The 15,690-nt window shown below is 34.5% G+C and overlaps 1 protein-coding gene and 1 long non-coding RNA gene across 2 annotated transcripts; both read left to right on the forward strand.

Annotated features, from left to right (window-relative positions):
• Positions 1-3,572: 3,572 nt before the first annotated feature.
• On the forward strand, positions 3,573-15,385 carry LOC117101026. Its single transcript, XM_033240891.1, has 4 exons — positions 3,573-3,707; positions 12,641-12,693; positions 14,472-14,836; positions 15,282-15,385. Exons 1-4 carry the CDS (start codon positions 3,630-3,632, stop codon positions 15,383-15,385), a joined length of 600 nt encoding a protein of 199 aa, XP_033096782.1. The 5' UTR covers positions 3,573-3,629.
• Positions 8,601-10,722, forward strand: LOC117101041. Its single transcript, XR_004444211.1, has 3 exons — positions 8,601-8,655; positions 9,369-9,512; positions 10,381-10,722. It is a non-coding gene; the product is annotated as an uncharacterized LOC117101041 (long non-coding RNA).
• Positions 15,386-15,690: the final 305 nt, after the last annotated feature.

The following is a 15,690-nucleotide window of genomic DNA, read 5'->3' on the forward strand; positions in this document are numbered from 1 at the left end:
TCTGCACATATTTCGATGTAAAACGATGCCTCGCATGAATCGTTGTTATGCCTCGCACTTTTGGGAATGGTAAAACGATGCCTCGCATGAATCGTCGTTTTGCCTCGCTGCCTCGCACTTTAATACTACCCGAGTCAATCGAGGATGAGCTCGTTTCGAGCTAGCTTTCGCCTTGCTCCCATCTTGCAACCGATACGGCTAGGCCTATAATTATCCCATGTGTTTACAAACATCGCGTGTAAAGCATGGGGGATTCCCGGAATATATGTTTTGTGTATAGTAAAGGACCCAACAACAGTAGAATATGGAAAATTAACTCACTGAAAATTTGTAGACTGTATTTAACCATATTTAACCATGGGCTATAACTTGGCTCAATGATGTCCTTATCTAATAATAACTCATTAATACCTAATTTATTTGCCTGCACGAAACACCTTGGTCAAGCAAGCCTTTGCCTCTGGATAGTTATTTTTATTAATTAATAGCTGGGCACGTCCTATTGTAATAAGAAGCTCGTTCTAAACACTTAATGTCGCGATTATGTATGCAATGAAACTGCCGTGCAGGTCACTAAAATTCGGACCAGCAGGCCTTCGGACCAATGGACCTTCGGACCAAAGACCCTTCAGATCAATGGGCCTTCGGACAAGAGGTACGCACTCCTCTTGGCAGTTTAAGATGTAGCCTAGCCTAGTAAAGGAAATATAGGTAAATAACAATATAATAATAATAATATAATAATAATAATAATAGATGGATTTATATAGCGCATATAAACGAGGTCTCTATGCGCTCGGGACTAAATGTTGCAATTTTCAATGACTTTCTCCTCCCCTAAGGGTTATTGCATGTCTTCGGCAGCCAGTAAACCGGCGCACTTTCATCTGTCCACGACAGGGGCCGAATGAACCAGTACACTGGGGTATAGGAGCGAGCCGGCCGCGAACCCGTGCCGATATTGTTGGCTATGATCACGGTGCCCCTGCCTTAATCGCTCGGCCATATGGCTTGCTCGAAAAAATATAACGGTATTTATTCTAATAAACAGACATTTATTCGAATAAATAAGGTACTGTACTTAAAATAATGTCAGTATTAAAATCAAGGAAAAAATTCACACACAAAGCTGGGCATCATCAATTGAATGGGTGGAATTTAAAAAGATGGAAGTATTGTAAAACAAGGAATCAGAAAGAAAATAACAAAAAACAATGAAGTTTCAGGAAAACCTTCAATGAATGACAATGAGAGCATTTTAATTGAATATGTCTATTTTTAGGCATAGCTATTAACTAGTAATTGGCTAACCCTAGTTATGCCTAGGCCTAACCAGTAGGCCTAGGCTAGTACATAGTAGTACTACTAGCTAGCTAAAAAAAATCGTTATTATTATCTATTAGTAAAGTAGGCTAGCCTATAGAATAGCATTTTTCGCCAGGCTACATTCTAAAAAATATCACACAACCGACAGGGCCCAAGAAAACATTGGCTTTTTATAAGACAAGCTAGGCTAGACCTGGCCTGGATCGTTTGCAGCGTCTCCGTAACCCTGGTCATTTTGGCCGTAGGGACACAGCGAGCTATTTAATAAATAAGAATAGCCTGTAGGCTCATCTGTAGCCTAGGCCCAGCTTAATGTATATTCAACAAATTAAACCAACTTTAGAGAAAAAATTAAGCATTTATCATCGGCAGCTTCTTCCTCTGAACTGTACTTTTTCCAATTTTCATTTTGCTTTTTCAAAACCGATGACGATGTCATGATTAAGCAGTCTCACTATGGAGGTATTATTGAGAAGGAGATCACTCAAAAAGCTACGTGCACGCAGCGCTATGCAAACCCATACAAAAATTTTCTATAGAATTCTATAAAGAAAATTCTATAGATTTTCTATATAGTATTCTATAGAGTATCTATAGAAAATTTTATATAAGTTCTATAGAATATTTCAAACAAATTCTATAGAAAATATATAAAAACATTCTATACAATCTCTAAAGGATTTCTATACAATTTCTAAAGGATTTCTATAAAATTTCTAAAGGATTAGATGTGTATAAGAGACAGCTAGTTCTATAGAATTCTATAGAGCTCTATAGAACTTTTTTGTATGGGAATGAACCAAGAACAAAACTGCCACAGCGCGTGAAGAACGTTTGCGCGATGCCTTTGAAGTCTTATGTGTTTCCCGCCACCAAATGCTCATCAGGCTTAGTTTACCAAAAAATTGAACATGACGAAATGGAGAGCACGGTATCTTCTCAATGCCGCTACTTACAGTCAATCACTATGTCTGCGCAATCGTTTCCACATTGATCTTTCAAGAAATGCCAAACTTAATAATATTTTCCAAAAAACAAAGTTTTGAATTTAATAAAACATTTACATCAGCTTTAAAAGTATAGTATATTTCGACTTGAATTTCCATAAATTGGATAAAACTCGATAATTCTAACTTTAACAGATATTAATTAAGGAGTGATGAAGAATTATAATAAACTAAGTCATTTTAGGGTTAACGAGAGTTAACTATTTGAAAATTCAATCCAAAATCTGAGTAATTTTCATTTTACGCTGCCTTAGCTTTATAGTCGAAACAATCAATCTTTAGACAAAATTATAATGAACACAGAAGTAATTTTAACAGAAATATTTTACGGAATCTGTTCCTGAAATATACAAATAATAACATACTAAAAGATATTTAATTGGTTCTGTTTCCTAGCAGTTTCTTCTTTACCCAGTCAGCAGCAGCTGACTGGGTTCTGTTTCCTAGCAGTTTTTTCTTTACCCAGTCAGCAGGAGCTGACTGGGTTCTGTTTCTCAGCAGTTTCTTACCCAGTCAGCAGCAGCTGACTGGGTTCTGCAGCTGACTGGGTTCTGTTTCTTAGCAGTTTCTTTCTTTACCCAGTCAGCAGCAGCTGACTGGGTTCTGTTTCTTAGCAGTTTCTTTCTTTACCCAGTCAGCAGCAGCTGACTGGGTTCTGTTTCTTAGCAGTTTCTTTCTTTCTTTCTGGCAACATTCTAAAAGGCTACTAGTGGCAAACTACTGGACCGATTTAATTAAAACTTGGTCAGTAGGACCGGTGCCACCTCACATTTATGTGTTGGTCACAACTTGAAATAATTTTAACAGAAGTAATTTTAACAGAAATATTTTACGGAATCTCTTCCTGAAATATACAAATAATAACATACTAAAAGATATTTAATGGGTTAAAATCAAACGCTTTTTGTATGGAACGCCGTTCAAGCAACAATTCGATGATGAATCAAGTGAATCGTCAATGATGAATCAAGTGAATCGTCGAGGATGAATCAAATGATTCGTCGATGAGAAATCAAGTTAATTGTCGATGATGAATTAAGTGAATCGTCGATGATGAAAGTGAATCGACGATGAATCTCTGAATCTAAAAAAAAAACAACAGATGCACAGGTTTTACAGGGTTCCCTCGAAATAGTTTATTTTATCCCAATCAGGCCCCTTTCCGTAGACAGGATATTTTAGAAGTACAAACTTTTGTAGACAACAATCAGGCCTAGTTGTAGTTGCAGTTTGTTGATCTTTAGTTGATGACCTTTTAACCTCCTTAATTCTGTGCAGAAGTCTAGTCAAGTCTAAATGGATTCCAGCTCATTGAGGAGAATACTGTTGATGTTGAACTTAGAGGAGTGCATCCCCAATTTCCAAAGGAACGGGGTAATTTTACAGTTTTTGAAGTATTACTATTATTATTGTGTATGAAAGATTCCTTATTTTATATAATCAGTGACATATAATTAAAATTTAAATAGGTCGACCTGGGCCAGGTACCGGCACTTGATTGATATAGGCATAGACCAAAACGGCAAAGGAGCAAAAAATGAAGCGCCACCGGGCGCGGGCAGCAGTTTATAATTTTCTGAATCATGTTTTGATTTTTGTTAATGTTTTTTTTTTTTTACATATCCATGACTAGGCCTATATTTTTTTTAAGTGTTATTTATGATTATTATTTTTTCTTTCCCGTTTTTTACTTTCATGGCATAATATTGTTTAGCCTCATGCTGACTGGGTTCTGTTTCCGAGCAGTTTCTTTCTTTCTTTCTGGCAACATTTTAGGGTAAAAAACTTTCCAAAAAATGAATAAAAGACTTCTTCTGTCACAAATAACATAGCAGTCTTGTCCTAGGTACATATGTATTGGCATAAGGTAGGGTCTTTATGGTGTTCAGCGATTTATGGTGAAATGTCATTAAAGGGTTATTCTTTTGTTCTCTCCAGTAACATTTCAAAATTCTACTAATAACAAACCATTGGACCAAATTCAATCAAATTTTTTCATTAAGAACCGGCGACACCTCCTACACCCCAGTCTGAGGTCAGGGGTCACATCGGGGTTAAATTTTCAAAATAGCCCAATTGAGCTCAAATTTACCAGGAATGATCCTTAGGACCTTCTAAACACACAAAAAAAAATACTCTTTACCCCATATGTCAAAGGTTCAAAATGTTACTAATGGCAAACGATTGAACCGAATTCAATCAAATTTGACCATTAAGAACCAGTGACACCTCCTACACCCCTGTCTGGCATCAATGGTTACATAGGGTTCATCGGGGTCAAATTTTCAAAATAGCCCAACTGAGCTCGAATTTACCAGGAATGATCATTAGGGCCTTCTAAATATGAAAAACTACTCTTTATCTATAGGTAAAAATTACTATTAAAAAAAAATTCACTATAGTGAAAATTATCAAATATTGCTAGTGACTAACGATTGGACCAGTTGCATTAGAACATGGGGTGTTCACAGGTTGAGGTTAAAGGTCACAGTGGTTATCTCTTAAAAAATGACTGGGTTCATGTTCTATTTAACGTAGTATCTCTAGTTGTTATTATTACCCAGTCAGCAGCATGCTGACTGGGTTCTGTTTCCTAGCAGTTTCTTCTTTACCCAATCAGCAGCAGCTGACTGGGTTATGTTTCTTAGCAGTTTCTTTCTTTACCCAGTCAGCAGCAGCTGACTGGGTTCTGTTTCTTAGCAGTTTCTTACCCAGTCAGCAGCAGCTAACTGGGTTCTGTTTCTTAGCAGTTTCTTTCTTTCTTTCTTTCTTTCTGGCAACATTTTAAAAGGCTACTAGTGGCAAACTACTGGACCGATTTAATTAAAACTTGGTCAGTAGGACCGGTGCCACCTCCCATTTATGTGTTGTTCACAACTTGGGGTCAAAGGTCACATAAGGGGCATTAGGGTAAAAAAAACACAAAATCTTATAAAAGACTACTTGTCTCACAAATAACGTAGCACGGTCTTGTCCTTTGCATATATACATTGGCATAAGGCAGAGTCTATAGGGTGTTCAGGGATAAGGGGTCAAAGGTCATTAAGGTAATTTTTATCTTTTTTCTGGCAACATTTCAAAACGCTGCTAGTGCCAAACGGTTGTACCGATTTCAACCAAACCTGGTCAGTATAATCGGTGACACCTTTCATACATGGGGTGTTCACTGCTTGGGGTCAAAGGTCACATAGGGGTCATTAGGGTAAAAAACTTTCCAAAAAATTAATAAAAGACTACTTCTGTCACAAATATCATAGCACAGTCTTGTCTTGGGCACATATGTATTGGCATAATGTAGGGTTTTATGGTGTTCAGCGATTTACGGTCAAAGGTCATTAAAGGGTTATTCTTTTGTTCTCTCTAGTAACATTTCAAAATGCTACTAATGGCAAACCATTCAATCAAATTTCGTCATTAAGAACCGGCGACTCCTACACCCCAGTCTGGGATCTGGGTTACATAGGGGTCATCGGGGTCAAATTTTCAAAATAGCCCAATTGAGCTCAAATTTACCAGGAATGATCCTTAGGACCTTCTAAAAACGAAAAAAATACTTTTCACTCCATATGTCAAAGTTTATAGGTCAAAGATTCAAAATGTTACTAATGGCAAACGAATAAACCGAATTCAATCAAATTTGATCATTAAGAACCAGTGACACCTCCTACACCCTTGTCTGTCATCAGTGGTTACATATGGGTCATCGGGGTCAAATTTTCAAAATAGCCCAATTGAGCTCGAATTTACCAGGAATGATCCTTAGGACCTTCTAAACATGAAAAACTACTCTTCACCTATAGGTAAAAAATCACAAGGGTCACTATAGTGAAAATTATCAAATATTGCTAGTGACTAACGATTGGACCAGTTGCATTAGACAGACTCCTACCAAACATGGGGTGTTCACAGGTTGAGGTTAAAAGTCACAGTTCATGTTCTATTGAACATAGTATCTCTAGTTATTATTATCCATCATTATCATTTTTTTTTTCATTCGTGCTTTTTTGGTGTTGCCATTTTGGTTTATTGCCGTTTTGACTTAGGCCTATTGCCCTTTTGGTCTTGCCGTTTTGACTTATTGCCGTTCTGGTTGAAAAGTGTTGCCGTTTTGGTTTGTTGCCATTTTGGTTTATTGCCATTTTGGTCATTGCCGTTTTGTCCAGAAACCAAGCCACTTCTTCAGTGTTTCACTAGCCTAGGCATATGCTTCCAGCTCTTTGGGCCTAGCCCAGCAGGCACAAAACGTTAATTCAACGTTGAAGCAACGTTGAAATGTAGTTGAAACGTTGAAATCATGTTCACAACATATACTCAACATTGAATCAACGTTGGAAATATGTTTTGTATTTAACCCAAGTCTCGGTTGATAATTTAACATTAATTCAACGTTGAATTAATGTTAAAATTTGGTTGATAATTTAAAAATTACAGTACCAACATGTATTCAACATCTTTTAAACGTCAAGTTAATATATAGTTTGCATTTCAATGTAGAATCAGCGTTGAAAATGTGTTACGTTTTTCAACCAAAAACCTATTGCTTTTTCAACATTTTTTCTACGTTAAATGAACGTTGAAAATATGTTGAGATTTTAATGTTATATTAACAACGTAAATTCAACATTTTTACAACATCAGGTTAAATTATAGTTTGCATTGTAATGTGGAATCAATGTTGAAAAAGTGATATTTTTTTTAACCACAATCCTATTGTTTATTGAACATTTTTTTAACGTTAAATAAACATTGCAAATATGTTGAGATTTTAAAGTTACACTATCAACATAAGTTAAATGTTTTTTCAGTGTCAAGTTAAAATAGAGTTTTTACTCAACTTTAATTCAACACTGAATTCATTTTGAAATCTGGTTGAAATTTTAACATAACAATACATTGTTAAGTCTAAATATAATTGTTATTTCAATGTAGAATCAACGTTAAAAATGTGTTGTTTTCTTTTTTACAATATATCAATAACTCAAAGTTATTTCAACAATAACATTGAAAACTGGTTTGGATATTAAAATTACAGTAACAACATTAGTTCAAAATCTTTTCAATGTAATGTTAAAATATAGTTTGTATTTTAATGTATAATCAACGTTTAATGTTACCGTATGTTTTTTTCAATTAAAACCTTGTTTATTCAACATTATTTAACGTTAAATAAACGTTGGAAATATGTTGAGATAGGCTAAATCTGTTCAACGTCAACTTAAAATTGCATTTAGATGTAGAATCAACGTTGAAAATGTGTTTTGTTTTCAACCAAAGACCTATTGTTTATTTAACGTTTTCTCAACATTAAATAAATGTTGAAAATATATAGTTTTTAACTCAATGTTATTTTAACATTGAATTCACTTTGATATCTGGTTGACATTTTAACATAACAATTGCATTGTTTATTCAACATTTTTCCAACGCTAAATTTAAATATAGGCCTAGCCTTTATTTCAATGTTAATCATCGTTGAAAATGTGTTGTGTTTCTACAAAGCACCCATTATTTACTCACCGTTGTTTCAACAATAAATAAATGTTGAAAACTGGTTGAGATATTAAAATTTCAGTAACAACATTAGTTCAACATCTTTTCAATGTCATATTAAAATATAGTTTTTATTTTAACGTATAAGCAACATTTAAAATAAGCTGTGTTTTCAACCCGGAGTTTAAGATTTTACCAAACTTTATTTCAACAATGAATTCACTTTGAAATCAGGGTGCGATTTTAACATAACAATTGCAATATATTTATTCAATATTTTTCCAACGTTAACTTTAAATATAGTTTTTATTTCAATGTAGAATCAACATTGAAAGTAGGCCTACCCATTATTTACTCAACATTATTTCAACAATAAAAACGTTGAAAACTGGTTGAGATATTAAAATCACAGTAATAACATAAAGTTTAACATCTTTTCAATGTCAAATAAAATGTAGTTTGTATTTTAACATATAATCAACATTTAGAATGTTATTTTTTTCAACCAAGTTTAAATTTCTTTAACTCAACCTCAATTTGATATGAAATTTCATAGAAATAATGGTACAAGATTTATTAAAGTTTACTTCCATGGTGGGGTATAAAAAAACTCATAGGCCTATTATGAGAGCATATGATCTTTAATCATTATGGTAATTACATTGGTTCTCTGTCCTTGAAAGTGTGGCAAGTAATGGGCTAATCGGATTAGGTCATTAGGTACCTGTCTCTTATACACATCTAGATGTGTATAAGAGACAGGTTGAACAGCTTNNNGCTGTCTTCATACACAGTTTACATACTAAAGAATTTCAGCATTATCAAATAAATGGTAAGAACTGTATATTTGTATACTATATTACAGGGTGTATCTAGGCTAGCCCAATATCGTAACTGTATAGGCTTGATTATATTATTATGTGGTTATCTTTTGTTCTAGCTAAGATTTAGGCCAGCCAGCCCTCTGGCCCTAGCTAGTAGAAGAGACTAGGCATAGACTAGAGTACTGTAGGGTAGTGTAAGGGCATAGTTAGCATAATTTTACTTGTTCGGGCTACACTGCAAGTTGGATGTGTGGGCTAAGTTTAAATTATTAGCGGTAATTTTTAATAGCCTAGGCCTAGACTTTTCTTTGCAAAATGGCCACCTCCTGTGTTGAAATGCTATAATATGGTCTATATTAAATTAAATTTAATGTTAAAACGTGGTTGCATGGACAAAGTGCAAAAATAAAACAGCTAGGCCTAGGCTAGGCCTATTATGTGTGTTTAATAATTCATCTCATATCATGGGCCTACATACTGCCAGTGGTATAATAGCCACATCACTGTCATGTCATCAGTAATCATTTTCTTCTTTTTTTTTTTTGAAGATGTTAATAATATAAATTTTTATATTTTCTGTCAATAAAGAGAAAAATTAACAATAGGCCTATCTTTTGATGGTTAGTGTTATAAATAATAGAAATATAAAAATAGATATGGGCTAATTTAGTTGTGTGTATAGGCCTAACTCTAACTATAAATAATATGGTATTTCTTTCAGGTTTTCAATCCATTGACAGGAAGCCATGTTTGTTGCAATATATTGTTTGTGGTAGACACTGGGAAGAAACCGACTATTGAATGTGTATTTATTTGTTTCCTGGTACAAAACTGATGTAAGAGCAGCCATGATGAAGCAGTAAAGGTATATAATTTTTATTGTTAAATTTTACAAGAATATACTGCACATTTGCTAATACCACTATCCCACAGCAATAGGTGACTACCCAACTGTGTTGTTTCTTAATTAAAGTCTTGGGTACCTAAGAAGTAATACAAACAGTAAACAGCATTTGTCTTAATCGTCGTTTTACGACTATTATAGTCATACGAAGGCGATTATTAAGTTTAAATTAATTGGGGACAGTCAAATCATAAATATTATCTTAACATACTTAATATTCTTCAACTATAAATGGCACCTAACTTCGTAGTATGATGCTGTCTGAGTTGCCCTTAAAGAAAAATGTATTTAAATCTTTGGGAAAAAAACACATTCTATTATTGAAAGATGTGACTTACAGTTTTTTTCAAACTTACTTTTGTTCTCCATCCATACATGTTGTTTGATGTTGTTCCTAATTATTTAGCAAAATGTTAAATTGTTTTAGTTTAAGCCCATTATAAACCTAGGCAATTACTGTACTCTCACAACATTCAATTGAATATTGTGCATATCAAAAGTAATAAAACTGAATGAATATGTGTATTAGGTTAAGTGCCACTCTCTATTCAGAAATCTCTAACTGTCCATGTTTGCAGTACTGTAGTTCATAGTGAATATTTTTCAGTATTTGCATCATTATTGGTAATGCTTGCAGTATATCAATGTAGATTGCTCTGGGAAGAACAGTTGTTTCAAATATCTACATGTAGATAGTATTTACATTTTTAAAATTATACTACATGTAGTATAGTATATACATTTTTAAAATTTACCTTACAATTAACTTTAAAATAATATTTCAGTCTTTGTTTTAAATATTTTTGTTTTGTTTTTATCTTTCACAAAGGTTCTTGGATACCTTGCTTCAATACCTCTGGTCGGACAAGAAAAGACCTGGCTAAGGAGTAGAGCTTTAAATAATTTATCACCAAGAAAGTTACTGATTTAATCCGAATCCTGTAACGCGAAAGATTCTTAATTAAGCTAAGTGTGCAATATTAGGTCAGTTAAGACGACAGTAATGCATAGGTATATTTTGAAATCTAGACATAGTAGCTGTTGTTATATTTTTGATTTAAACATGCCTGTATAGTACAATGCATACTATTTTATGTTTTCTGCAAGTTTCAATTAAAGAAAAATGGTCAAGTATATTTTGAACTCAGTGTATTTTGTAAGTTTAAAGGATTAAACATTGACTCAACATTGAACATTTAACATTGAACATACTACATTGAATCGACGTTGAAATTTACGTTGATGCAAACTTTCATTCACAACCAAAATTCAACATTGATTCAACATTGATCGTTTGACGTTATTATAACGTTAACTAATTGATGTTGAAACAGCTTTAGACATTTTACGTTGAATCAACGTTGAAATTTACGTTGATGAAAACTTTCATATTCAACTAAAACTCAATGCTGATTCAACATTGATCATTTGACGTTGTTTTAACGTTAAACATTGACGTTGAAACAACTTTAGGCATTTGACGTTGAATCAACGTTGAAATTTTACGTTGATGAAAACTTTCATATACAACCAAAATTCAATGTTAATTCAACATTGGTCATTTGACGTTGTTCCAAAGTTGAAAAATTAGCGTTGAAAAAACCTTAGACATTTGACATTGAATCAACGTTGAAATTTACGTTGATGAAAACTTTCATATACAACCAAAATTCAATGTTAATTCAACATTGGTCATTTGACGTTGTTCCAACGTTGAAAAATTAGCGTTGAAAAAACCTTAGACATTTGACNNNNCGTTGAAAAAACCTTAGACATTTTACGTTGAATCAACGTTGAGATTTACATTGATGCAAACTTTCATATACAACAAAAATTAAACGTAGATTCAATGTTTGCATATTACGTTGAATCAACGTTATTTCAACCAAGTTGTGCCCACTGGGAAGCTTACGTAAATGTATATTGTACCTAAATAAAGGAAATAGACTTGAATTAATTCAAAGAGTACCAAGCCCTCTTGCCTCTGGCAACGAAGCGGATCAGAAAAAAATTAAAGCGTTTGAGTACATGTTTGATTTGATTTGATTTATTTCGAAATTCTCACAACTAAACAGAAACTAGTTGTGGTTATTGAAACTCATAAAATATATTGACGCCAACAGAACAATCATCTGCACTATGTGAAAGAAACTAAAACGTATTGATGAGGTATATTCACACAACGTCATTCAAATCATGTACAAATGGGATTCATTGATTCATCGTCGATTCACTTGTTTCATCATCGCCAATTTACTTGTTTCATCATCAACGATTCGCTTGAATCATCATCGACGATTCACTTGATTCATCATCGATGATTCACTTGATTCATCATCGACGATTCACTTGATTTATCATCGACGAATCACATGATTCTTCATCGACGATACACTAGCTCATCGACGATTCACTTGATTCATCATCGACGATTTACTTGATTCATCTTCGAATTGTTGCTTGAACGGCATTCCATATTATTGCACAACTGCTCTGCTGAAGCAAGTTGTTGCTAACGAAAAAATGTGAATTATAGGGTAATACGCCCGCGCACGATCCAAAGGCAGAGAACACATTGGTTTGTCGTGCCAAAGGGATCTGTTGCCAAGTGATCTTCTTCTCAAAAATACCTCTATGGTCTCACCATGGCAAAGCAACTATCAACACACATCCAGTCGCGGGAGGTTTTATACACCCAGATCAATACATATTCTCGCTACTGCACAGAACTGGAGTTCATCTAACTTTCGCCGGTAGCCTATGTAGGATATTTCAGACAATCGTCTGTATGTGTATATTTCAGTAGTTTTTTCGTGGTTCTGACGATTTTTGATTGACATTTTATTACCTTTTAAAAAGCATATGCCAGGATAACCCCCTTCCCCAACGACATTTTGTACACTTGTGAAAGTTTTGATAATTATGAAGGACCCCTAAACCCATTGGTGTTATTCGCAGTGTTAAATATTTTTTACCCATAATATTGCTTTGGTTATGCCTCTTTGAATACTGTAATTATGTTCTGAGATACTATAAACAGTTATTTTGTTTACCATAATTATCAACCCAATTATTCTGTTGTTTTTCAGGTGTGCATGCATAAGATGTCAACCCTTTTCATTACAGCTTTGCTTTTATTCAGGTAGTGTATTCATTGTTTTTATTTATTATCGAATGATGTTTTGATTACAAAAAAGAATACAAATATAGAAAGAATACAAGAGAGCTCCTGGATATAAGGTTGGGTCTGGAAGAAACTATTGTAGAAGTGGTAAAGAGAAGTGGATTGAGATGGATGGGTCATGTGCTGAGAAGGGAATATGATGAACCTGTGAAAAGAGCATAGGATCTGGAAGTGGATGGTATAAGAGGTAGACCAAAGCTTACATGGAAAGATATGGTGAAGAGAGAAAGCTGTAAAGTTGTTCTAAATAAGGAGGGTGCTCAAGATAGGAAATAGTGTAATATGTGCGTGTCGTCAATGCATAAATGTCAGTAACCCTTCGTAAGAGAGAAAATGTTGACATGAATAAATGATGATGATGATGACACCTGAAGTGGTTCTAGGCCAGATTTGCTGGTGGGTGGGGTGAGGGGATGGAGTCTATTTCAGAATACTAGATGGAGGGTGTATGATGCAAATCGACTTTAAAAGAAAATAATGCCAATGGAATCTGTATATGTTGTTTATGTAATAATAGTATTCAACGTAGAAAAGGATGATAAATGATGTAAGTGTTGGTGACATTGAAATGAGATTATAATAGATAATGAGTAATGTGAGAGATAACAATTCACTGAAGTGTGAAATAACTATCAACATTACAAATTTTATAATAAAATGGAATGAATGTATTTTATTTTGAAAAAGAATACAATTACAATTAAATTTGTCTATTGTAATACTTTATACAGGCAGCAAATATAGGCCTAGGTTCAATTCAAATATAATTGTAAACAACTATTAATACAACCTTCGGAAACATGGTTGCCAAGAGAAGAAGACGATGGCGTCTTCTTTGACAAAGTCTGTTCATAAAATATATACATAATAACATACTAAAAGTCCAAAAAAGTCCCATCAGGGGAACATTTTTAATTTTAAAGATATTTAATGAGTTAAAATCAAACAACAAGTGCAAGCTTAGTGGTAAGATACCTGGAGTTCGTGGGTTTGATAACCACCCGAATCACTTGCGAATTTTTTTTGCTAGTATTTGGGGACTTATTTTACAACATTACAGACGCACTAATTCGATGGCAGGCTAAGCCCTTACAAAAAAGTCCTGTACGATCCTATTGGCCGAGCGGTTAAGTCAGGGGCACCATAACCTTCAGCTCTAATATCGGCGCTGGTTCGAATGGCAGTGGCGACGCCAGAGGGGGGGGGGCTGGGGGCTATATCCCCCGTCGGGGTTAGGCCTATGTTACTGACCTCAGATAAACAGTGCAGGTGTGGAATTGTGATTTGTTGCGATCGATTCCATAGTAATCAAGAGTAATAAAGATTGTAGCACCCAATCGCAACTTGTAACAATTGCGGTATTGATTACTTATCGACTTCTATTGGTGAGCATTCACACACAATTTTACTTTGCGATTGGGTGCAATTGGGTGTTGTAATTGTTACAACCGATTGCAATGCAATGATAGTCTGAATGGGGTATAAGGCTCATTATGAGGCTTAGGGAGTGGAGTTGTTTTGGTTGTGAGGAAGAATCCTGTTATTATAATAGGAATTAAACCCAGGACCCTGAGATTGGATAGCAAGAATTTTAAGCACCAAGATCAATCATGGTTTTCACACAATTTAAAGTTTTTTCTCTTGAGAAAATTTTAAAAAGTACAGTAGCCGTACCTGTAAATTTAAATATTTGTGTATTTCATTATGATTGCATTTGCTTTAATTATTTTCTTCAGTGTTTTCAGTGTTTCCTCTGCTGTGAATGTCATTCTATCTGTTGATGGACATGCTGTTGAAGGCCAACAAACACGATTAGTTTGTATCTTTACAAGAACTAATTCTTTAAGTACTGCTGATCCACTTATTATATGGCAAGAGGTTGTCAACAGTACAAATGTTCTTATTGTGGAATATCAGAATAACACTGTTCCAGTACGGGAGCTGCATAATGATAGATTTACTGTTGAAGGAGGTGACTTTCGGTCCACACTTGTTATTCATAACACAAAAAGAACTGATGATGGCACATATGAATGTGAAGTTAAAATTTTTGACGATAAACCTAACGAAGGCAGTCATGCGGTCACAATAAATGTTGCATGTAAGTATTTTAATTTGATTTTTTTTGGTTTAAAATCAAACTTTAATAATTCACTTATTCATAGTCAAAATAACATAGCAATCCATTTGACTATGAATAAATGAATTTTTAGTTCCTATGCATGTAATGCAATAGGAACTATTGTAATCACTCTTCACTGTTTTTCCTGTGTGTAGTGTGTGTGTAAACATTAAATGCAAATGCGCATGCGTCAAAGAAAAGTTTTCCCGACATTTTGTTTTACCTCGCGAATTGCGATGCGAAGTTCGTTCTGCAGTGTTCAGTCAGGGCTCGCGCTAACCAATCGGCAAGTCGGCATGGATGAAACTATTTTGGTTTTGCGGCAAAAAAAAATCAACTGCTGTAGGCATAGGCAATTTGAAGAAGGGCTAAAATTAAGAAAAGGTTTTAATACTTGCTGAAATACATGTTTTTTTTCATTTAGATCTCCATTTTTCGCTACCTCCATACGACGTTTTTTTCTGTTGTATGAGTAGTCATATGAAGGTATTAATATCCGCGACAGCTATACAGCAGTGTACCCTTTGAATGCAAACTGAAAACAAGTGAAGATATAAAGGCAGCCGACTGTCAGGTACATAAAGACTATGTAGCTTAGTCTTTCCACAAAAACATGAGGCCTAGGCCTAGTTCAGTACAGTAGTTACTGCGATGTGAGGGTGGTAGAACGTTTAATCAATGATATCGTCTAATACATTTAAATAAGGGTAGTATTAAAGTGCGAGGCAGCGAGGCAAAACGACGATTCATGCGAGGCATCGTTTTACCATTCCCAAAAGTGCGAGGCATAACAACGATTCATGCGAGGCATCGTTTTACATCGAAATATGTGC

The sequence above is a fragment of the Anneissia japonica genome, unplaced genomic scaffold, assembly GCF_011630105.1.
Source record: "Anneissia japonica isolate Jap-2015-1 unplaced genomic scaffold, ASM1163010v1 scaffold1785_len1016330_cov206, whole genome shotgun sequence".
Taxonomy (NCBI): Eukaryota; Metazoa; Echinodermata; class Crinoidea; order Comatulida; family Comatulidae; genus Anneissia; species Anneissia japonica.